This window comes from Lissotriton helveticus, chromosome 10 (assembly GCF_964261635.1).
Source record: "Lissotriton helveticus chromosome 10, aLisHel1.1, whole genome shotgun sequence".
Lineage (NCBI taxonomy): Eukaryota > Metazoa > Chordata > Amphibia > Caudata > Salamandridae > Lissotriton > Lissotriton helveticus.
In genome coordinates this window covers 545,540,482-545,564,125 of record NC_136071.1, presented here as the reverse complement: position 1 = coordinate 545,564,125, position 23,644 = coordinate 545,540,482, and the positions used below count along the sequence as shown (strand labels likewise).

The 23,644-nt window shown below is 52.9% G+C and overlaps 1 protein-coding gene across 2 annotated transcripts in view; it reads right to left on the bottom strand.

The window, feature by feature from the left end:
* The window catches only part of INTS15 (integrator complex subunit 15), a 199,228-nt gene that overhangs the window by 37,227 nt on the left and 138,357 nt on the right, over positions 1 to 23,644 (bottom strand). For both annotated transcript variants that reach the window (XM_078663086.1, XM_078663087.1), the window contains exon 7: positions 17,917 to 17,956. In XM_078663086.1, the coding sequence (XP_078519212.1) occupies positions 17,917 to 17,956 (40 nt within the window). The remainder of the gene's footprint in view (positions 1 to 17,916; positions 17,957 to 23,644) is intronic.

Below are 23,644 nucleotides of genomic sequence, written 5' to 3'. Positions count from 1 at the left end.
GAGAACAGAAAATAGACAAAGTAAACTGGCAACAGAACAAAAAATAGACAAAATAAACTGACAGCAGGCACTCAACAGGGCAAGGTGCAGGAGAAAAACACTGGGGCGATCAGCAACAAAACTAAGGAGCGTGGCAGCAGCAGTGGGGGCAGGAGTCCTGGTCACCTACGGGGGAGGGGGAGCCGTGCGGTGTGTGGAGCGACCGGGTCAAGGGCTACCTCTTGGTGTACCTTGGTTTCCCAAATGAAGTTAAAACAGAATTAGATGCCATGGGACACCAGTGGATAACATCATAACACACACACAAAATTTATTGCCACTAACTGTCCCAGTATCCCAAAAAGCCTTATGTATAAAATTTCAAATTAATGAACACGTAGGCAGCGAAGCATCAATTGAAACGCAACCATGAGATATAGTTTAGTTCATACTCGGAAGATGTAGGACTATATCTTGTGCAATTAAGAAACTCTGACAAATCAGAAGACCTCTAAGAATTTGAGAAGGAAACTAATCAGAACATGCATTTACAATGCAATGGTCTCGGCATTATTAAAGGTAGAGCTATTGGCATTGCTCATGATTTTTTTTTAAAATCATAAATAAATGGCAGTCATTTACATTGCCAATAGCTTAATCGTTAAATAAATGGCATTGTCATTTACAATGCCAATAGCTTAATCGCTCGCAAATGCATGACCTATTGCATTTACACCCACACAGAGCCACACACACAAAGCCACCCACACAGTCATTCACATAGAGCCACCCACACAGAGCCACCCTTACACAGACAGAGCCACCCACACATAGAGCCACCTACAAAACAAGCATTGGAAATGCAATAGGTCTCGCAATAACGCGAGTCTGAACTATTAGCATTGTAAATGATGATGCCCTTTATTTTTGCGTTCTGGTTTTTGGAACATAAATAAAAGGCTTTGTCATTTACAAGGCCTATAGCTTAAATTTGCGTTAAAACGAGACCTATTGCATTGCAATGGTGGTGGTGCTGCTGAGTTTTCTCTGAATCTGCACCCACAATCTGCACCCACAATCTGCACCCACAATCTGTGAGTGGCGTTGCGTGTGTGAGTGGCGTTGCGTGGGTGAGTGGCGTTGCGTGGGGTGAGTGGCGTTGCGTGGGGTGAGTGGCGTTGCGTGGGGTGAGTGGCGTTGCGTGGGTGAGTGGCGTTGCGTGGGTGAGTGGCGTTGCGTGGGTGAGTGGCGTTGCGTGGGTGAGTGGCGTTGCGTGGGTGAGTGGCGTTGCGTGGGTGAGTGGCGTTGCGTGGGTGAGTGGCGTTGCGTGGGTGAGTGGCGTTGCGTGGGTGAGTGGCGTTGCGTGGGTGAGTGGCGTTGCGTGGGTGAGTGGCGTTGCGTGGGTGAGTGGCGTTGCGTGGGGGAGTGGCGTTGCGTGGGTGAGTGGCGTTGCGTGGATGAGTGGCGTTGCGTGGGTGAGTGGCGTTGCGTGGGTGAGTGTGGTGTTGCGTGGGTGATAGTGGTGTTGCGTGGGTGATAGTGGGTGTGAGTGGCGTTGCGTGTCTGTAAGTGTTGCTGTGTGGGTGAAAGTGGCACAGAGCCTTTGATGTGGCCTGGCGCAGGAGAAATGCTGCTGCTGCTAATTAAATACAAGAGTGGCCGGGAAGCGGCCGGGAAACACAAGTACGGCCGGCCACATAATTAGGGGAGGAGAAGCCGCACAGCACACGCTGGGAGAAGCCCTTTGATGTGCTGTGCGGCCGCGATGCGCGCTCTGTGCTGGGGGAGGGCCATTAGCCTGAACTCGCGTCAAGATCAAACGAAGGGTGGGAGGGACATTGAGGAACAGATGGCCATGAAAGTGTATGGGCCAAAAGCGCGTGCCTGTGGCCACGTGCACTCGAAGAAAACGCCACGAAAAAAAGCGGTGGTTTCACAATCAGTTCGAGCACTTGAATTCTCGCCATTTCCCATTCCTTCGGAATGGTAAAGGCGAGACCTAAAAACCTATCCACACAGAGCCACAGACACACACACAGAGCCACACACACACACAGCCACACATATCATATATCATATATCTCATTGGTGTCAGTGCTCAAGATATTTCTGGATTCATCAGTAGCATTTGACATTGCCCATCATGAGATTATTCTGATTACTTTCCAAGTTATTGGCATTGTAAATGACAAATCTTTTATTTATGTGCTGGTTTTGAAAACAGATAAATAAATGGCATTGTCATTTACAAGGCCAATAGCTTAATCTCTCGCAAATGCGAGACCTATTGCAGTGTTCGTGCAATGGTATTGTCCTTGGTGCATCACTGGTTCACTATTCTAAGATGGCTGAGATATTGCTTCTAAATGAGTCGCCATGTTGGAACCTTAAAACAATGATAAACTATACACTATACCATTCCAAGATGGCCACCCACAGTTATGTTTACCTTATTCTTTAATGCAAAGCATTTTTTTAAAACTTTTTTTCTGCTTTTGTATAAATGTATCTTGCATATGTTTGCTTACATTGAGTGTATGTTTTACTAAATATGAGTGAAATAATGAATTCGGGTGAGTGGGTGAATGCAATAATGAGTCAAGGATGCATGTGTGGAAGAAAGAGCTACAGGGCACATGTGTGATGAGTTAGTGAATGAGTGCCTAAACTCATCAGAGACTGAATATGCACGTTTAGTTATAAGTCAAACAGGCATTGCCATGGCCTATTTTCAATAGAGAGCACAAGCATGCCTCAGAAAAGTTTATGTTCTACAGCATAGACATTCTCAGCAGGGCTTGTGTATCTTAAACTGAACACCACATGCAATTCTCATGTGCGGGTCTATGCCTTCAGTTGGAGAGTACCTGAATGTTTCTGCTGCGCTTTCATTCGTACGGTGCCTGCACTTTTCAGAAAGACTGCTGTACTTTCAGTTGGACAGTACAAGCACTTTTCCACAGGGTGGGTGTACTTCGATGGCGCTGTGCTTTCAGTTGGACAGGACCAGCGCATCCAAGCAGGCAGCGGAACTTTTCAGACTTTACCTCGACTGATGTCCTTTAAATTAACCATTTGCTGCCCTCTCAGTGGAGTTTCCTTTCTTTCAACGGGACTGAGCAGGCAGGCTGCTCTGCTGTTAAATAGACAGTGCCATCTCTTTTAATAGGCCTGCTGTACTGGGGCACTTCCATTCTCAGCCAGGCAGATGTATCATAGCTCAACAGCAGAAGCACCTCTTCTCCCCAGGCACGAGCAGGGGGGGGGAAGCCTTGAGGGGGGGTGAGGGGGAGTGGGTGTAAGAGCGGCAGGGGGCGGGGGAGATTAAGGGGTGGCTCAGTGAACAGGAGTGGCGATCAAGCGACAGCAGGTGGGAGGGAACTGGGGAAATGTTGGTCGTTTCAATCTGAATTGGGGGTGCTCAAACGAAAGTGTGGTGTTTTCATGGAGAGGGGATGAGCGACTGCGACTCGTGTCTATCCTGCGTCCGGGGCTCTCACAGCCGAGGGACTCGGGGTGTCTCAGGGCCACTCGGATGTGATAAGGGGCAAAGGCTCTATTGGGGTGCAGAGGATAAACGGGGGTGAGGGGGGTCTTTCGGGGCAGACTGCGGACATGGGGGTGCTCAGGCAGGAAGAGGGGTGTTCGCGCTGCAGAAGGCCCCATAATGTGCCTGCCGTACACGGTGCCAGAGCTGCAGAGAAGTCTCGGGGTGCGGGCGTGGGGGTGCACCAAGGGTTCCCCGACCAGTGGAAATGGTGTTGAGGGTTTTACCTGCGAGAGGGAACGGATATCTGGGCGCGGTAAGGGCAGGCAGCGGCTGCGGAGCTCGGAGTTCAGACTGTGGCCGGACTCGGGAGCTCAGTTGTTCCCGCAACAGAGCCGCCAGATGTTTGTAAGGCTGCGGCTGTAGGGTGGTTTATCCCGCCTTCTCGGTAACAGAGGCTGGCATTGGCAGAGACTGCATCTGGGAAACCCAATCAGCTGCAAGACCATGACTTGAGAATGGGCGAGTCCGAGGAGCGGGGACAATACCAAGCGAAGTGCTCGAAGTCCACCGGCGGGGACTGACCGGCCGAACGAGCATCTTTGGACCGGGCTGGGTCGGAAGGGGCCCGTAAACTCGTTGAGGGCAGACAGTGCCTATAGGAGCCTCGGTCATGAGATTGATATAGAGTGGGCTGGAGAGGGCTGCGGCCGGGTGTCCAGATGCGATCATACTGGGGAATAAGCGCACAACCATTATCTGAATCGCACATAAACACTTATTTTGTTTACTTTTTTATTTAATTATTTAATGCGTTTTTATATAGCGCGGACTTTACCCGAAGGTGTCAGAGCGCTTCACAATAAGAACAGTAGTGAAACGTGAGAATCCGGAGTTCAATGAAAGCAGAATTCCCCCACAGCTGAGCCCACAGGACCACGACCACGTTTCTCCGTAGAAAGCAGGGTCATTTTTCGGATTGATGGGCGTGTTTCCGTTCTCTCCTCTTCCCATTGGCTAGAAGGTAAAATTCCAGCCAATGGGAAGAGGAGAGAAAGTAAATAGAAAGAAACGAAAAAACACCCCCCTCAATCCGAAAAAGACGGGGCTTGAACGGAGTGACGCCCCTCTCCTCCAATGACTGGCCTCCGTTTAGGAAGCCAGCCAATAGAGAAGAGGGGCCGGTTCAAGCCCCTACTAAGAAACATTAAATCTCGGCTCTCTGCCTACACTGCTACGCAGTGCGACGCAGTTCTCGACCTAAAAAGCGCTGAACCGACAAATCATCAAAACAATAAGAAACCACCATCCTAGGACTACATTCCCACATATTCAATATGTTTTGGTTGTTATTGTCCCTCTCCCTAATCTCAATTAACAATAATTCCAGACAGCCCACATTCTCGGACCTCAAAGTACCACTAGCAATATGATGCTACCCAACTCATACTCCAAGCACACATCCTTCGCTCTGGCGGGTAGAACAGGATTGCCACAACGCAGAGTAATAAAACCTACTGCAGAAAGAAACTACCTGGTGCAGGCGAAAAAAAAACCATTTCGAATGAAGGATGTACTTCTCAGAAACAACAATGGAGGAGGCATGCAGATGTGTTCTGAATATGCACACATATACAAAAAAAACAAGCAATGGGAAAGCCTATAGTTCTGAGCAACCTATTGGCTTTAGCACTCTGGGAGGGTGGTGGAGGAGACATTGATGGTTAAATAGAAAAAAAGCTGTATGAAGTCACAGGGAAAGGGGCAGGCGGGCAATGAAGGCACAGGGGAAGGGGCGGGCGGGAAGCAGAAGAAACCGCAGGAATAGGAAAGGGAAGGGGTAAAGGGAGAAGAAGCCGCAGGGAAAGGAAAGGGGTGGGGGGGGCAGAAGCCGCTGGGAAAGGGAAGGGGCAGGCGGGAGGGAGGGAGAAGAAGCCGCAGGGAAAGGGGCGGGCGGGAGGGAGAAGAAGCCGCAGGGAAAGGGGCGGGCGGGAGGGAGAAGAAGCCGCAGGGAAAGGGGCGGGCGGGAGGGAGAAGAAGCCGCAGGGAAAGGGGCGGGCGGGAGGGAGAAGAAGCCGCAGGGAAAGGGGCGGGCGGGAGGGAGAAGAAGCCGCAGGGAAAGGGGCGAGCGGAAGGGAGAAGAAGCCGCAGGGGAAGGGGCGGGCGGAAGGGAGAAGAAGCCGCAGGGGAAGGGGCGGGCGGGAGGGAGAAGAAGCCGCAGGGAAAGGGGCGGGCGGGAGGGAGAAGAAGCCGCAGGGAAAGGGGCGGGCGGGAGGGAGAAGAAGCCGCAGGTAAAGGGGCGGGCGGGAGGGAGAAGAAGCCACAGGGAAAGGGGCGGGCGGGAGGGTGAAGAAGCCGCAGGGAAAGGGGCGGGCGGGAGGGTGAAGAAGCCGCAGGGAAAGGGGCGGGCGGGAGGGTGAAGAAGCCGCAGGGAAAGGGGCGGGGGGGAGGGAGAAGAAGCCGCAGGGAAAGGGGCGGGAGGAAGAAGAAGCCGCAGGGAAAGGGGCGAGCGGAAGGGAGAAGAAGCCGCAGGGGAAGGGGCGGGCGGAAGGGAGAAGAAGCCGCAGGGGAAGGGGCGGGCGGGAGGGAGAAGAAGCCGCAGGGAAAGGGGCGGGCGGGAGGGAGAAGAAGCCGCAGGGAAAGGGGCGGGCGGGAGGGAGAAGAAGCCGCAGGGAAAGGGGCGGGCGGGAGGGAGAAGAAGCCACAGGGAAAGGGGCGGGCGGGAGGGTGAAGAAGCCGCAGGGAAAGGGGCGGGCGGGAGGGTGAAGAAGCCGCAGGGAAAGGGGCGGGCGGGAGGGTGAAGAAGCCGCAGGGAAAGGGGCGGGGGGGAGGGTGAAGAAGCCGCAGGGAAAGGGGCGGGGGGGGAGGGTGAAAGAAGCCGCAGGGAAAGGGGCGGGAGGGAGGGTGAAGAAGCCGCAGGGAAAGGGGCGGGAGAGAGGGTGAAGAAGCCGCAGGGAAAGGGGCGGGAGGGAGGGTGAAGAAGCCGCAGGGAAAGGGGCGGGAGGGAGGGTGAAGAAGCCGCAGGGAAAGGGGCGGGAGGGAGGGTGAAGAAGCCGCAGGGAAAGGGGCGGGAAGGAGGGTGAAGAAGCCGCAGGGAAAGGGGAGGGAGGGTGAAGAAGCCGCAGGGAAAGGGGCGGGAGGGAGGGTGAAAAAGCCGCAGAGAAAGGGGCAGGAGGGAGGGTGAAAAAGCCGCAGGGAAAGGGGCGGGAGGGCGAAGAAGCCGCAGGGAAAGGGGCGGGAGGGAGGGTGAAGAAGCCGCAGGGAAAGGGGCGGGCGGGAGGGTGAAGAAGCCGCAGGGAAAGGGGCGGGCGGGAGGGTGAAGAAGCCGCAGGGAAAGGGGCGGGCGGGAGGGTGAAGAAGCCGCAGGGAAAGGGGCGGGCGGGAGGGTGAAGAAGCCGCAGGGAAAGGGGCGGGCGGGAGGGTGAAGAAGCCGCAGGGAAAGGGGCGGGAGAGAGGGTGAAGAAGCCGCAGGGAAAGGGGCGGGAGGGAGGGTGAAGAAGCCGCAGGGAAAGGGGCGGGAGGGAGGGTGAAGAAGCCGCAGGGAAAGGGGCGGGAGGGAGGGTGAAGAAGCCGCAGGGAAAGGGGCGGGAGGGAGGGTGAAGAAGCCGCAGGGAAAGGGGCAGGAGGGAGGGTGAAGAAGCTGCAGGGTAAGGGGCGGGAGGGAGGGTGAAAAAGCCACAGGCAAAGGGGCGGGAGGGCGAAGAAGCCGCAGGAAAAGGGGCGGGAGAGAGGGTGAAGAAGTCGCAGGGAAAGGGGCGGGCGGGAAGGTGAAGAAGCCGCAGGGAAAGGGGCGGGCGGGAAGGTGAAGAAGCCGCAGGGAAAGGGGCGGGCGGGAGGGTGAAGAAGCCGCAGGGAAAGGGGCGGGCGGGAGGGTGAAGAAGCCGCAGGGAAAGGGGCGGGCGGGAGGGTGAAGAAGCCGCAGGGAAAGGGGCGGGCGGGAGGGTGAAGAAGCCGCAGGGAAAGGGGCGGGCGGGAGGGTGAAGAAGCCGCAGGGAAAGGGGCGGGCGGGAGGGAGAAGAAGCCGCAGGGAAAGGGGCGGGAGGAAGAAGAAGCCGCAGGGAAAGGGGCGAGCGGAAGGGAGAAGAAGCCGCAGGGAAAGGGGCGGGCGGGAGGGATTAGAAGCCTCAGGGAAAGGGGCGGGTGGGAGCGATAAGAAGAAGCAGGGAAAGGGGCGGGCGGAAGAAGAAGCCGCAGGGAAAGGGGCGGGAGGGAGAAGAAGCCGCAGGGAAAGGGGCGGGCGGGCGGGAGAAGAAGCCGCAGGGAAAGGGGCGGGCGGGAGGGAGAAGAAGCCGCAGGGAAAGGGGCGGGCGGGAGGGAGAAGAAGCCGCAGGGAAAGGGGCGGGCGGGAGAAGAAGCCGCAGGGAAAGGGGCGGGAGGAAGAAGAAGCCGCAGGGAAAGGGGCGAGCGGAAGGGAGAAGAAGCCGCAGGGGAAGGGGCGGGCGGGAGGGTGAAGAAGCCGCAGGGAAAGGGGCGGGCGGGAGGGAGAAGAAGCCGCAGGGAAAGGGGCGAAGGGGCGGGCGGGAGTGTGAAGAAGCCGCAGGGAAAGGGGCGGGCGGGAGTGTGAAGAAGCCGCAGGGAAAGGGGCGGGCGGGAGGGTGAAGAAGCCGCAGGGAAAGGGGCGGGAGGGAGGGTGAAGAAGCCGCAGGGAAAGGGGCGGGAGGGAGGGTGAAGAAGCCGCAGGGAAAGGGGCGGGAGGGAGGGTGAAGAAGCCGCAGGGAAAGGGGCGGGAGGGAGGGTGAAGAAGCCGCAGGGAAAGGGGCGGGAGGGAGGGTGAAGAAGCCGCAGGGAAAGGGGCGGGAGGGAGGGTGAAGAAGCCGCAGGGAAAGGGGCGGGAGGGAGGGTGAAGAAGCCACAGGGAAAGGGGCGGGAGGGAGGGTGAAGAAGCCACAGGGAAAGGGGCGGGAGGGAGGGTGGAAGAAGCCACAGGGAAAGGGGCGGGAGGGAGGGTGGAAGAAGCCACAGGGAAAGGGGCGGGAGGGAGGGTGAAAGAAGCCGCAGGGAAAGGGGCGGGAGGGAGGGTGAAAGAAGCCGCAGGGAAAGGGGCGGGAGGGAGGGTGAAGAAGCCGCAGGGAAAGGGGCGGGAGGGAGGGTGAAGAAGCCGCAGGGAAAGGGGCGGGAGAGAGGGTGAAGAAGCCGCAGGGAAAGGGGCGGGAGGGAGGGTGAAGAAGCCGCAGGGAAAGGGGCGGGAGGGAGGGTGAAGAAGCCGCAGGGAAAGGGGCAGGAAGGAGGGTGAAGAAGCCGCAGGGAAAGGGGAGGGAGGGTGAAGAAGCCGCAGGGAAAGGGGCGGGAGGGAGGGTGAAAAAGCCGCAGGGAAAGGGGCAGGAGGGAGGGTGAAAAAGCCGCAGGGAAAGGGGCGGGAGGGCGAAGAAGCCGCAGGAAAAGGGGCGGGAGGGAGGGTGAAGAAGCCGCAGGGAAAGGGGCGGGCGGGAGGGTGAAGAAGCCGCAGGGAAAGGGGCGGGCGGGAGGGTGAAGAAGCCGCAGGGAAAGGGGCAGGAGAGAGAGTGAAGAAGCCGCAGGGAAAGGGGCGGGAGGGAGGGTGAAGAAGCCGCAGGGAAAGGGGCGGGAGGGAGGGTGAAGAAGCCGCAGGGAAAGGGGCGGGAGGGAGGGTGAAGAAGCCGCAGGGAAAGGGGCGGGAGGGAGGGTGAAAAAGCCGCAGGGAAAGGGGCGGGAGGGAGGGTGAAAAAGCCACAGGCAAAGGGGCGGGAGAGAGGGTGAAGAAGTCGCAGGGAAAGGGGCGGGAGAGAGGGTGAAGAAGTCGCAGGGAAAGGGGCGGGCGGGAAGGTGAAGAAGCCGCAGGGAAAGGGGCGGGCGGGAAGGTGAAGAAGCCGCAGGGAAAGGGGCGGGCGGGAAGGTGAAGAAGCCGCAGGGAAAGGGGCGGGCGGGAGGGTGAAGAAGCCGCAGGGAAAGGGGCGGGCGGGAGGGTGAAGAAGCCGCAGGGAAAGGGGCGGGAGGGATTAGAAGCCGCAGGGAAAGGGGCGGGCGGGAGGGATTAGAAGCCGCAGGGAAAGGGGCGGGAGGGATTAGAAGCCGCAGGGAAAGGGGCGGGCGGGAGGGATTAGAAGCCGCAGGGAAAGGGGCGGGCGGGCGGGATTAGAAGCCTCAGGGAAAGGGGCGGGCGGGAGCGATAAGAAGAAGCAGGGAAAGGGGCGGGCGGAAGAAGAAGCCGCAGGGAAAGGGGCGGGCGGAAGGGAAAAGAAGCCGCAAGGAAAGGGGCGGGCGGGAGGGAAAAGAAGCCGCAGGGAAAGGGGCGGGCGGGAGGGAAAAGAAGCCGCAGGGAAAGGGGCGGGCGGGAGGGAAAAGAAGCCGCAGGGAAAGGGGCGGGCGGGCGGGAGGGAGAAGAAGCCGCAGGGAAAGGGGCGGGCGGGAGGGAGAAGAAGCCGCAGGGAAAGGGGCGGGCGGGAGGGAAAAGAAGCCGCAGGGAAAGGGGCGGGCGGGAGGGAGAAGAAGCCGCAGGGAAAGGGGCAGGCGGGAGGGAGAAGAAGCCGCAGGGAAAGGGGCGGGCGGGAGGGAGAAGAAGCCGCAGGGAAAGGGGCGGGCGGGAGGGAGAAGAAGCCGCAGGGAAAGGGGCGGGCGGGAGGGAGAAGAAGCCGCAGGGAAAGGGGCGGGCGGGAGGGAGAAGAAGCGGGAGGGAGAAGCCGCAGGGAAAGGGGCGGGCGGGAGGGAGGAGAAGCCGCAGGGAAAGGGGCGGGCGGGAGGGAGAAGAAGCCGCAGGGAAAGGGGCGGGCGGGAGGGAGAAGAAGCCGCAGGGAAAGGGTCGGGCGGGAGGGAAAAGAAGCCGCAGGGAAAGGGGCGGGCGGGAGGGAAAAGAAGCCGCAGGGAAAGGGGCGGGCGGGAGGGAGAAGAAGCCGCAGGCAAAGGGGCGGGCGGGAGGGAGAAGAAGCCGCAGGCAAAGGGGCGGGCGGGAGGGAGAAGAAGCCGCAGGCAAAGGGGCGGGCGGGAGGGAGAAGAAGCCGCAGGCAAAGGGGCGGGCGGGAGGGAGAAGAAGCCGCAGGCAAAGGGGCGGGCGGGAGGGAGAAGAAGCCGCAGGCAAAGGGGCGGGCGGGAGGGAGAAGAAGCCGCAGGGAAAGCGGCGGGCGGGAGGGAGAAGAAGCCGCAGGGAAAGCGGCGGGCGGGAGGGAGAAGAAGCCGCAGGCAAAGGGGCTGTGCGGGAGGGAGAAGAAGCCGCAGGGAAAGGGTTGGGCGAGAGGGAGAAGAAGCCGCAGGGAAAGGGGCGGGAGGGAGAAGAAGCCGCAGGGAAAGGGGCGGCGGGAGGGAGAAGAAGCCGAAGGGAAAGGGGCGGGAGGGAGAAGAAGCCGCAGGGAAAGGGGCGGGAGGGAGAAGAAGCCGCAGGGAAAGGGGCGGGAGGGAGAAGAAGCCGCAGGGAAAGGGGCGGGCGGGAGGGAGAAGAAGCCGCAGGGAAAGGGGCGGGCGGGCGGTAGGGAGAAGAAGCCACAGGGAAAGGGGCGGGAGGGAGAAGAAGCCGCAGGGAAAGGGGCGGGCGGGAGGGAGAAGAAGCCGCAGGGAAAGGGGCGGGCGGGAGGGAGAAGAAGCCGCAGGGAAAGGGGCGGGCGGGAGGGAGAAGAAGCCGCAGGGAAAAGGGCGGGCGGGAGGGAGAAGAAGCCGCAGGGAAAGGGGCGGGAGGGACAAGAAGCCGCAGGGAAAGGGGCGGGCGGGAGGGAGAAGAAGCCGCAGGGAAAGGGGCGGGCGGGAGGGAGAAGAAGCCGCAGGGAAAGGGGCGGGCGGGAGGGAGAAGAAGCCGCAGGGAAAGGGGCGGGCGGGAGGGAGAAGAAGCCGCAGGGAAAGGGGCGGGCGGGAGGGTGAAGAAGCCGCAGGAAAAGGGGCGGGCGGGAGGGAGAAGAAGCCGCAGGGAAAGGGGCGGGCGGGAGGGAGAAGAAGCCCCAGGGAAAGGGGCAGGCGGGAGGGAGAAGAAGCCGCAGGGAAAGGGGCGGCTGGAGAGTGAATAAAGGATAAGTAGTAACAAGACGGGCAGGTGGGCGGGATAAGTAGTAACAAGACAGGCGGGTGGGAGGGATAAGTAGTAACAAGGATGGGGGAGGAGGAGATAAGTAGCAACAAGGATGGGGGAGGAGGAGATAAGTAGCAACAAGGACAGGGGAGGGAGCGATAAGTAGCAACCAGGACGGGCAGACGGAAGGGATAAGGAGTAACCAGGACGGGCGGGTGGGAGGGATAAGTAGAAATTAGGGCGGGTGGGAGGGATAAGTAGCAATTAGGACGGGCGGGTGGGAGGGATAAGTAGCAATTAGGACGGGCGGGTGGGAGGGATAAGTAGCAATTAGGACGGGCGGGTGGGAGGGATAAGTAGCAATTAGGACGGGCGGGTGGGAGGGATAAGTAGCAATTAGGACGGGCGGGTGGGAGGGATAAGTAGCAATTAGGACGGGCGGGTGGGAGTGATAAGTAGCAACCAGGATGGGCGGCTGGGAGAGAGGGATAAGTAGCAACCAGGATGGGCGGCTGGGAGAGAGGGATAAGTAAGAATGAGGATGGGCGGCTGGGAGAGAGGGATAAGTAAGAATGAGGATGGGCGGCTGGGAGAGAGGGATAAGTAGCAACCAGGATGGGCGGCTGGGAGAGAGGGATAAGTAGCAACCAGGATGGGCGGCTGGGAGAGAGGGATAAGTAGCAACCAGGATGGGCGGCTGGGAGAGAGGGATAAGTAGCAACCAGGATGGGCGGCTGGGAGAGAGGGATAAGTAGCAACCAGGATGGGCGGCTGGGAGAGAGGGATAAGTAGCAACCAGGATGGGCGGCTGGGAGAGAGGGATAAGTAGCAACCAGGATGGGCGGCTGGGAGAGAGGGATAAGTAGCAACCAGGATGGGCGGCTGGGAGAGAGGGATAAGTAGCAACCAGGATGGGCGGCTGGGAGAGAGGGATAAGTAGCAACCAGGATGGGCGGCTGGGAGAGAGGGATAAGTAGCAACCAGGATGGGCGGCTGGGAGAGAGGGATAAGTAGCAACCAGGATGGGCGGCTGGGAGAGAGGGATAAGTAGCAACCAGGATGGGCGGCTGGGAGAGAGGGATAAGTAGCAACCAGGATGGGCGGCTGGGAGAGAGGGATAAGTAGCAACCAGGATGGGCGGCTGGGAGAGAGGGATAAGTAGCAACCAGGAAGGGCGGGCGGGTGGGATAAGTAGCAACCAGGAAGGGCGGGTGGGTGGGATAAGTAGCAACCAGGAAGGGTGGGCGGGTGGGATAAGTAGCAACCAGGAAGGGTGGGCGGGTGGGATAAGTAGCAACCAGGAAGGGTGGGCGGGTGGGATAAGTAGCAACCAGGAAGGGTGGGCGGGTGGGATAAGTAGCAACCAGGAAGGGCGGGCGGGTGGGATAAGTAGCAACCAGGAAGGGCGGGCGGGTGGGATAAGTAGCAACCAGGACGGGCGGGTGGGAGGGATAAGAAGCAACCAGGACGGGCGGGAGGGATAAGTAGCAACCAGGACGGGCGGGTGGGAGGGATAAGTAGCAACCAGGACGGGCGGGTGGGAGGGATAAGTAGCAACCAGGACGGGCGGGTGGGAGGGATAAGTAGCAACCAGGACGGGCGGCTGGGAGAGAGGGATAAGTAGCAACCAGGACGGGCGGCTGGGAGAGAGGGATAAGTAGCAACCAGGAAGGGCGGGTGGGAGGGATAAGTAGCAACCAGGACGGGCGGGTGGGAGGTATAAGTAGGATAAGTAGCAACCAGGAAGGGCAGGGGGGGGTGAGATGAGTAGCAACCAGGAAGGGCGGGGGGTGGGATAAGTAGCAACCAGGAAGGGCGGGCGGGTGGGATAAGTAGCAACCAGGAAGGGCGGGCGGGTGGGATAAGTAGCAACCAGGAAGGGCGGGCGGGTGGGATAAGTAGCAACCAGGAAGGGCGGGCGGGTGGGATAAGTAGCAACCAGGAAGGGCGGGCGGGTGGGATAAGTAGCAACCAGGAAGGGCGGGCGGGTGGGATAAGTAGCAACCAGGAAGGGCGGGCGGGTGGGATAAGTATGTTATGTTAACAAATTTTTGTAAAGCGCGCGGACACCCAGGGGCTTCATGGCGCTGACTAACAGAACATCCTGACAGCGGAGGGGAACACCTAGGCCGATGGAAAAAGCCAGGTCTTAAGCTGCCTTCTGAATGTTAGAAGGTCGGTACAGGAACGCAGCCCCAGAGGAAGAGAATTCCAAAATCTGGAAGCAAGGGTAGCGAACCTGCGTCCGCCCTGGCATTGCAATTTGAAAGTTGGCGTAACCAGAAGTTGGAGATTGGCAGAACGAAGATAATGAGAAGGGATGTGCCTAGGCAAAATGGTGTTAATAAATTGAGTACTGCGAGCATGGAGGGATTTGAAAACCATGCATGCTGTTTTGAATTTTACTCGTTGGGCAAAAGGGAGCCAATGGAGTTGTTTCAGCAGGGGCATATCTGACTGCCAGCGGGACTGCCGGTGAATCAGTCTGGCAGCATGATTCTGAACCAGCTGAAGTCGCTTACTCAAGTAGAGAGGAAGGAAGGCCCAGATAGATGGCATTGGCATAGTCCAGGTGGGACAGCACAAGTGCTATCACCACCTGGATCACAGCCGGCTGAGTCAGCATCCGGCTGATCTTCCTTATTCTGCGTAGTTGGTAAAAGCAGGGGGATACCACCGAGCTCACCTGAGCCTTCAGTGAGAGTTCACTGTCTATGATGATGCCCAGGCTCTTAACCGATGCAGAGGGCATAGGTGGAAGGCCTAATTAAGAGGGCCAGTAATGTGGGCCCCAGAATAATCGACTTTTGCCATTGAGAATGATTTCTGTCTTGCCCGGGTTTAACTTTAGATGGTTCGAGTCCATCCAGTGAGAAATATGGAGCATGGTCTCTTGAAGTTCCCTAACAGAATCAGTGGAGCTGTCCATAGTAGAGATAATCTGCAAGTCATCTGCATAATTAAATGTGGTGACCTTAAATTTCCTCAGGGATTGAATCAAAGGGACTAGATAGAGGTTAAATAAAAGAGGGGACAAGGAAGAACCCTGAGGGACCCCACAAGTGATCAGGAGTTTAGTGGCGGTGAACGGGGCTAGACGGACCGCTTGAGTGCGGTCACTGAGGAAGGAACTAATCCACCTGTATGCTGAACCACAGATACCGGCTTGAGCGACACGGTCAAGCAGGATGGTATGGTAGACCGTGTCGAACGCCGCAGACAGGTCTAGAAGAACCAGAGCCTGAGGCATTGCTTTGTCGGCGTTAGCACAAAGGGAATCCAGGACGGCAGTAATAACAGACTCAGTTGAGTGGGCCGGCCGAAACCCAGTCTTGTAAGGGTCCAGATGATTAGATTGTTCAACAAAATTGGATAGGTGGCTGGTGACATGGGCTTCAAGTATTTTGGCCAAGTAAGGGAGAAGAGAAATTGGCCTATAGTTAGAGAGAATTGAGGGGTCTGCACCAGTTTTTTTTTAAAAGGGTACGACCACTGCCTCTTTAAAAGCCTTGGGAACCACCCCTTGTGAGAAAGAAGCATTGAGGAGAGTGAGGAAGGGGGCAGGAATGGCTGAAAGAATTGCTCTTTGAATATATGGGGGCAGCAATCCCTAGGGGAACCAGACTTTACCCTTGTGGATAGGGAACATAAGGAGTCAGCATTAAGAGCTGGAAGATGATCAAGAAGATGGACACTGGGGTTCAAGGGAGTGGTATTCAATTCAAGGTCGATGGCAGGAATGCTGGCCTTTATAGCAGAGATTTTGTCCCGAAAAAATAAATAGAGGGAATTACATAAATCTTGAGTCACAGTGGGTTCTGGGAGGGCTCTTTCCATTTTAGACAACTTATTGACGATGGAAAAAATTTCTTTCGACTTATTTTCGGAACGAGTTATAATTTCAGAAAAATAGGATGCTTTAGATTGGATAATAGCTTGTTTGTAGGCAGTGCGGGCAGCTATGTAAATAATTTTTGCAAGGGGGTCATAATTGCTCCTCCATTTACGTTCTTTTTGGCGTGTGTCAAGTTTTTTTGCCCTCAAATCCTCAGAGAACCATTTCTGGGAATCCGGATGGTGGCTGATTTAAAAAAATTTCAGTGGCGCATGTATGTTACTTGCCGCCAACAGCCAATAAGAGGTGTTAATTTCGGCCTGCTCAAGATCTGAATTATCGGCAGGAATCGTGCTTACTAGGCTGTCTATAAAAGCTAATTTATTCAGGGTGCTCCATTTACGAATGAGGCCTCCAGCCATAGTGCAAGGTTTACTGAGTGTTACAATGGAGATAGTGAATTTTATCAAGAAATGATTGGACCATGCGCAGGGATTTATGGTGGGGGTAGAGATGGCAAGATTGTTGCTCCACACCTGGTCAAGGGTATGACCCATGACATGTGTAGCAGATGAGATGTGGTGGGAGAAATTAAGGCCAGACAAAGGTTCCATGAGTTCGGAGGCCTGCCGGCCGCCCAGCTCATCATTACCCCAATAGTTAAAGTCCCCAAGCAGGAGTACTTTGGTATAATCGGTGACTATAGTGGCCAATTGTTCACACAGAGACAAGGGGAAGGAGGCCATATATTGAGGGGGTCTATAAACTAAGACACAAATAAGGGGACCAGATTTAGATTCAAGTTTAATTACCAGATTGTCTACTCCAGCAAGAGTTAAAGCGGTCAAGGAAGTAAAAACATGCTCTTTTTTAATGATTGCGGCAACTCCCCCACCAGTCTTTAGTAGCAACCAGGAAGGGCGGGTGGGATAAGTAGCAACCAGGAAGGGCGGGCGGGTGGGATAAGTAGCAACCAGGAAGGGCGGGCGGGTGGGATAAGTAGCAACCAGGAAGGGCGGGTGGGATAAGTAGCAACCAGGAAGGGCGGGTAGGTGGGTGGGATAAGTAGCAACCTGGAAGGGCGGGTCGGTGGGTGGGATAAGTAGCAACCAGGAAAGGCGGGTAGGTGGGTGGGATAAATAGCAACCAGGAAGGGCGAGTGGGTGGGAGGGATAAGTAGCAACCATGGCGGGCAGTTGGGATTGAATCACTGCGTCAGCAGAGGTAGGACTTTAATACATTTGAAGCTATCAGTACTTGCAGAAACAGCAGGTAGTGAGGAGGGCTCATGATGCCCAATTAGAAGGCAGCAAATGAAAGACAATAAAGCCTGCAAATGGTAAGCAATTGGCAGGCTCCAAGCCCCTAATTCAAGACAATAACTCTTGCAAGCAAGAGCACATTTACTAGTGCAGAAGTAATCATGCAGGCAAGACCTAAAAAGTTCCTATGCAACAACCTGTTGACTGGACTCCTCCCTCTCGATGACCAGACAAGTCAACGCCGTCTCGTCATCATGCTTCAACACCCTGTGCATGCTCCGTAAGATCTTCCGATGGATCCCCACTGAAACCAGGAAGACGGTCACCCAGGCCCTCGTCACCAGCCGACTGGACTACGGGAACACCCTCTACGCAGGAACCACTGCCAAACTACAGAAAAGACTCCAGCGCATACAGAACGCCTCCGCACGACTCATCCTGAACATCCCCCGCCACAACCACATCTCCGGCCACCTGAGAGACCTGCACTGGCTCCCCGTCAGCAAGAGGATCACATTCAGACTCCTCACCCACGCACACAAGGCTCTCCACGACCTGGGCCCCAAGTACCTCAACAACCGCCTCACTTTCTACATGCCCACCCGCCAGCTGCGTTCGACCAGCCTCGCCCTCGCCACAGTACCACGCATTCGCAGAGCCACCACCGGAGGAAGATCCTTCTCCTACCTGGCGGCCAAGACATGGAACTCCCTCCCCATCCACCTACGGCTGACCCACGACCATCTCTCCTTCAGGAAGCAACTCAAGACCTGGCTTTTCGAGCTGTAACGGACCCGTCCCTCCCAGCGCCTTGAGACCCTACCGGGTGAGTAGCGCGCTATATATATTGTCTGATTGATTGATTGACTGAAAATCTTCAGGAGACACATGCCGGGAACACATGCAATCCTCACCAAACAAAAATCACCAGTTATTAATCAGTCCCAACTCAAGAGTAACCAATTATGGGCATGGCTTCCCACAGACCGAATCTGCCAAATAACACCGAATTCAAGATAAACTTGTATTTATTTGCATCCTTAACACATGCCTTTCAAGGTCCATTCATAATCTCCACACCTTCTTTAACTAGTGTTTAGCCTTGCTTTCATAAGATTCTTCCCCCTTCCTTCCAATGCATCTCCTTTGTGACACATTAGTTTCCACTTTTACTTGAACCCCATGGAACATCTATTTTAGAATAGATTTTTTCCAGCCTAACCTCAGACTGAATTTAGAACTCTGAGGTCCAACAGTTTTGCCAATACCACTTGATACTGTACTAATGAATGAACGAAGAGTAAAAGAAGCCCTCCCACACAGTGCTATCCATGCTTATAAACGCTTCAACCCCCCCCCCCCTTTAGGGGTATTAAGTGCTTTACAAATCCTACATTAAAATACTTACTTATTGTGTGGAAGTCTAGAGCACACTGTTCTTAAATCATCTACAAAAAGAAATGCAAACATGAGAAATTAGTAAATGTGCAGAAAAAATGTGGAAACTGTTTAAACAGTCTCTATGCACTAGTGTGATATCAATTAACAAATGCACTTCAGCAACCCAGCAGGGTGTGAAGCATTCAACAAATACAAATGCAGTACATAGTGCCACTATCATATAGGTATGATGCTGAAAGCTGACAGAATTAACTACTTATTAATTGAAATATTGTACTCAGATGAATAGTCAATCCAGTCCAAGGCATAACTGTAACTACGATTCATATATAACTGATTTGTTTGCAAATAAATCACCAACCCGTTATACCAGTTTGAATTTAAATAACCATGAATGGAACAGCACATATCTACAAAAAAAACCACCAAAAAAACAGAAATCCACCTGGTAACTATATTTAAGCAATTCATAAGGTTTCTTTGAGGAGAAAAAAAAAATTCATAAATACACTGTTTATTTATATAAATTATGGGTATTTTCTTCGTGCAACAAGGAAAAAACATTTCGAAAAACATGATTAAATACAATATTCATTCAAATCTATTCCCCTAAACAGGAGGATCATCACACTGAATTCAGTCAAAAGCTACACGTCAATTTTAACAAAACAACTAAATCATCTGGAGGGATTACAGGATTCAAATCAATTCACTTCATCTTCATAGTGCAACACAATTGAACTATAAAAACAAGTCACTTACCAGTACACTGTAGTTTTCCAGCATTGATATCTTTTATAGATTCACATGCTTGAATCTTCCCAGTCGTCATGGTGGGAGTCCCACAGCGTCAAACATCGACGCGAAGCGTAGGGGCAACAGGAACGCGGAGCGCAGAGGGACTACATATCCCAGCAGTGGCCGGGAAAAGAACCACAAGTCCCGTGAGGCGGTGCGCGGACTTGCGCAAACGGACATATAAAGATGGCAGCCGCCAGATACAGCGTTGGATATTCCGGATCAACAACAGAAATCGCAACCGCCGCGAAGAGGTAAGGAACGGCGTTTCCGTATACCTTCAGAGCCTACTACTAGAGGTGCGGGTATTTTCCTTGGCGAGAGCGGATGCTCTACGCGACCCGACCTGCACCATGCCCTACGCTCTGCTTCTGGCGCAACCCGACCTACACCCTGCCCTACGCCCGGCTCCTGGTGCTGTGTGAGGCCGTATATCATCCCGCCCGAGGTCAGACACCTAGCGCTGTGAAACAGCCATACCAGAGCCACTATTGTTAAGCGCTCGCTTTTCCTTATAGTTTGCCTAGACGAGCGCTGGTCCGTTACACAGAGTCATAGGCAATTAGCTGACAGTTCTTGACCATAAACTCTTAGTGGTTAGCTCCACTTCTATAGACTTCAGTCCTCTTTGATATGCTGGAAGAGTTGGTATGGGCTCTAATACTGGAGGACAGCTGGTAAATAGTGGCAGTGCCTTCAACTGCACAAGTACTCTACCCCTCGTTGGCGAATGCCCAAACAGGCATTCTTGCGGGGGACGGTTCAATCGTTAACTTTCAGTTCCTCAGTTCTACTAGCTCGAGTGGCATTGTCGGCCACTTCTTAGCACGGTGCCCTCCGTTGGGGAATGCCTGGACTGGCATTCATGCGGAGGACGGTGCAGTAGTTGGATTACCCTTTGGGTGACTCGAACCCTTTTTCTTGCGTTCAAGTATTCTAAATTTTGCAGGACTCATTTGTTCCGTAATAAATACATTAACATATTCCGGTTTGTTTGTGCCTTACTTGGTGATATCAGCCAATCCCGAGGGCAGTCAGGGATTACACACGGTAACAGTAAAATAGCAGTATAAAAGCTAGAAGGACAATTTCCCAGGAGAATCAACAGTATTTAGTAACCAGTTAGCCGCATTAAAGAACATCCAAACTCCAGTCAATCACATAGTTGGCCCCTGAGTATCCATCCACTGCAGCCACCATACCTCAGATTTCGAGCACAAGTGTAGTTAGTAAAATAAAAGGGGTCTGGAAGGGTGCACCTCTAAGGGGAGGATGGTGGGCCACATGTGAATCTATCACATATATCACTGCTGGAGAACTACAGTGTACAGGTAAGTAACTTGTTTTTTTTCTCCAGCATTGTATCTTTTACAGACTAGTAAGCAGCACATAATACCAATTGGAGGTGGGAAAAACAGGTGAACCATCCCACCATGCAACATAGTGTCATCACTATATATATATATATATATATATATATATATATATATATATATATATTCCACTGTCGTCCATCGACAAGGCTGCGCACTCCAACTGAATCAGCATTTCTTCGGGTAAAGCACACAACACCTCGATGCGGTTTCAGCTTTCGTGTCGGAAATTCTATGCCTGACTAGTTTCTGGGCTCCTGCCCTCATCAGAGGCACGACTTGAGATTGGTGCATTTGGGACACGCCCACATTTATTGAATCAACTGTCCACAGATGGGCCACTCAAATGAGTACTACGCAAGGACTTATGGTCTTTGTGGTCCGTGTCGCACACTTTCCGAATAGATGGGTTGCACTATATTTTCACTGTCCATTGAAAACCTGGATAGGTCTCGAAATGTATGTGCGCCATAAATCCATGTAGTTGATGGTCCGGTCAGGGGGTACAAAACGATTCTGGGCCCCGTGGTCCCCTGTTATGGGGTGGTGCAAGCCTCCGCGGCCGGACTGCCGCGTTTAAACAAGAAAGCTCCACTGTTGAAATGCTGATTCAGTTGATGGAGTGCGCAGCCTTGTCGACGGACGACAGTGGAGCTTTCTTGTTTAAACGCGGCAGTCCGGCCTCGGAGGCTTGCACCACCCCATAACAGGGGACCACGGGGCTCAGAATCGTTTTGTACCCCCTAAGCGGACCATCAACTACAGGGATTTATGGCGCACATACATTTCGAGACCTATCCAGGTTTTCAATGGACAGTGAAAACATAGTGCAACGCATCTATGGGGAAAGTGTGCGACACGGACCACAAAGACCATAAGTCCTTGCGTAGTACTCATGTGAGTGGCCCATCTGTGGACAGTTGATTCAATAAATGTGGGCGTGTCCCAAATGCACCAATCTCAAGTCGTGCCTCTGATGAGGGCAGGAGCCCAGAAACGCGTCAGGCATAGAATTTCCGACACGAGAGCTGAAACCGCATCGAGGTGTTTTGTGTGCTTTACCCGAAGAAATGCTGATTCAGTTGATGGAGTGCGCAGCCTCGTCGACGGACGACAGTGATATATATGGCTGAGGTGTGGGGTACCATGCACGAATAAAATCAGCACCTTCGAAAATTCTGGGTCCGCTGTCATACTTTTGGATTGCATTTCCGAATTGACGCTTCAAACTTATATATATATATATATATATATATATATATTCACTGAAAAAACCATAGGTTTGACACCAGTTATAGTTAGCTGGAAATTTTACTCGCATAAAACCAATGAAATTCCCACATTATAGTTAGTTGGACTCACTATAACTTGCGCGTGCAATGCACTGCTGATGACGTCACATATTACATCACTCATGACATGGTCAGTGACATCAGTCATGACATCACTGATGACACTATCCAGTGAATGTGTGTCTTTTTAAAAAATAAATATGTGTTATATATGTATATGTAAAAGTTGATGGAAGAATAAATGTTTAAATAAGTGATTACTTGGATGTTTTAAAAAAAAAATTGATTGGTTAACTGGTTTATTAAGTGTATCTTAGTGAATACATAGATTAGAGAGTAATGTTTAAATATTTAAATATATGTATTAGTGTTTCACTTTGTGTATAAGTGGTTGCATGGGTTGGTGAGTAGCTACATGTGTGTGTATATGGGTTATTAGATGTTTTTGTTAGTATGAGTGTTTGTATGGTTTGGTGGGGGTATTACTTAACACAGATGCATGAATGACTGACTCTCTCTTTGTATGTGTTTTGAAGACAGCATATGTGCAGGACTGTATGGGTGGAAGAGTGTGTATATGTGTGTGTTAGTGAGTGAATGACTGTCTCACTAGTGTCTTTATCAGTAACTACATATGTTTTAATCTAATATATGTGAATATTGATGTATATAAGTGAGTATATGTGAGAGAAAGAGATTGTAAGAGTTCCTGTTTAGATAAGTATATGTTTCTATAAGTGATTGTTTAAGAGAGTAAGTATGTGTAAGTTTCCATAGAAGTAAGGTGGTTGTGTGTGTATAGCTGTATATGCAAATAAATGGATGTTCAATAGTTTATTTGCATGTGTGAATATGTGAGCGAGTATCTTTTGGATGACTGTCGGTGTGTAACAGGATGTATAGGTGTATCACTACATATCATGAGTGAGTATATGTACGAGTGACTATATAGAACTGTTGATCAATGAGTGGATGTGTATATAGATGGTGGAATTATTGAATTTGTTGTTGTAACTGGTATGGGTATCTCCATTTTTTTGAAAATTTTAGTTTCTATTTTTGAATATGTGTTTCAAGGGTTACATTACAGTGAAAAGAGGTCTGTCACAAGGATGGTGTCATCAGTGATGTCATGACTGATGTCACTGACCATGTCATGAGTGATGTAATATGTGATGTCATCAGCAGTGCATTGCACGCGCAAGTTATAGTGAGTCCAACTAACTATAACGTGGGAATTTCATTGGTTTTATGCGAGTAAAATTTCCAGCTAACTATAACTGGTGTCAAACCTATGGTTTTTTCAGTGAATTTCATAGGTTTTGTAAATGCTATTTCCTAACTATAACGTGTGTAAAACCTATGGTTTTTTCAGTGAATTTCATAGGTTTTTTAAATGCTACTTCCTAACTATAACGTGTTTAAAACCTATGGTTTTTTCAGTGAATATATATATATATATATAAAATATCTATGGCAAAATGAAACCCCTCATTTTGTTCCTTTTCAAATTAAATGTATTAAGTGTTACCACTTTATTCCAATCAAGATGACTTCAGGTGTGCCATACTTTTGTCATAAGTAAGACTGTTAGCGTTCTAGTTGTTCTTTAGAACACTCTGGGACATTCTGTCATTGGGCTATAGTTAGGCTACATCTGGCTGATATTTGGGCTACATTTGTTTTTTTTGTCTCTGGTGGCCATCTTTGGGCTACATTGGGCTACATTTGGGCTCTAACATATATATAGCCCAATGTAGCCCAATATATATTTTTTCAAAGTTAATTTTCCCAGCAACTACTGAACAGATTTACACCATTCAAAGAAAAGCGTAATCTGCGAGCCGGACTCTACCTTTCTACCAAATTTCTTATAAATCCATTTAGCCGTTCGAGCTGTAGCCGTGTCTAAACGTCCTATGGAAAATAACATGGGGAAAACACGTTTTGGGACCCCCCTTTTATCTCAGCCCCCACTTGACGAATCCCCCCCAATTTTTCAGGGAAGGAGCGGAGCGGTGCAGGCCATCTTCTTTGAGAAATTCGCAGAGATTCGTCCACCGGCGCCAAAGTTATTCTCAATAGAATGTTGCAGATTTCCTATGGAAACTAGGTTCTAACTATAACTACCTACTGGCGACCGCCAGTAGGAAATATATATATATATATATATATATTCATTGAAAAAACCATAGGTTATAGACCATATATAGTTAGGAATTAGCATTTACAAAACCTTGAAAATTCACTGAAAAAACCATAGGTTATAGAC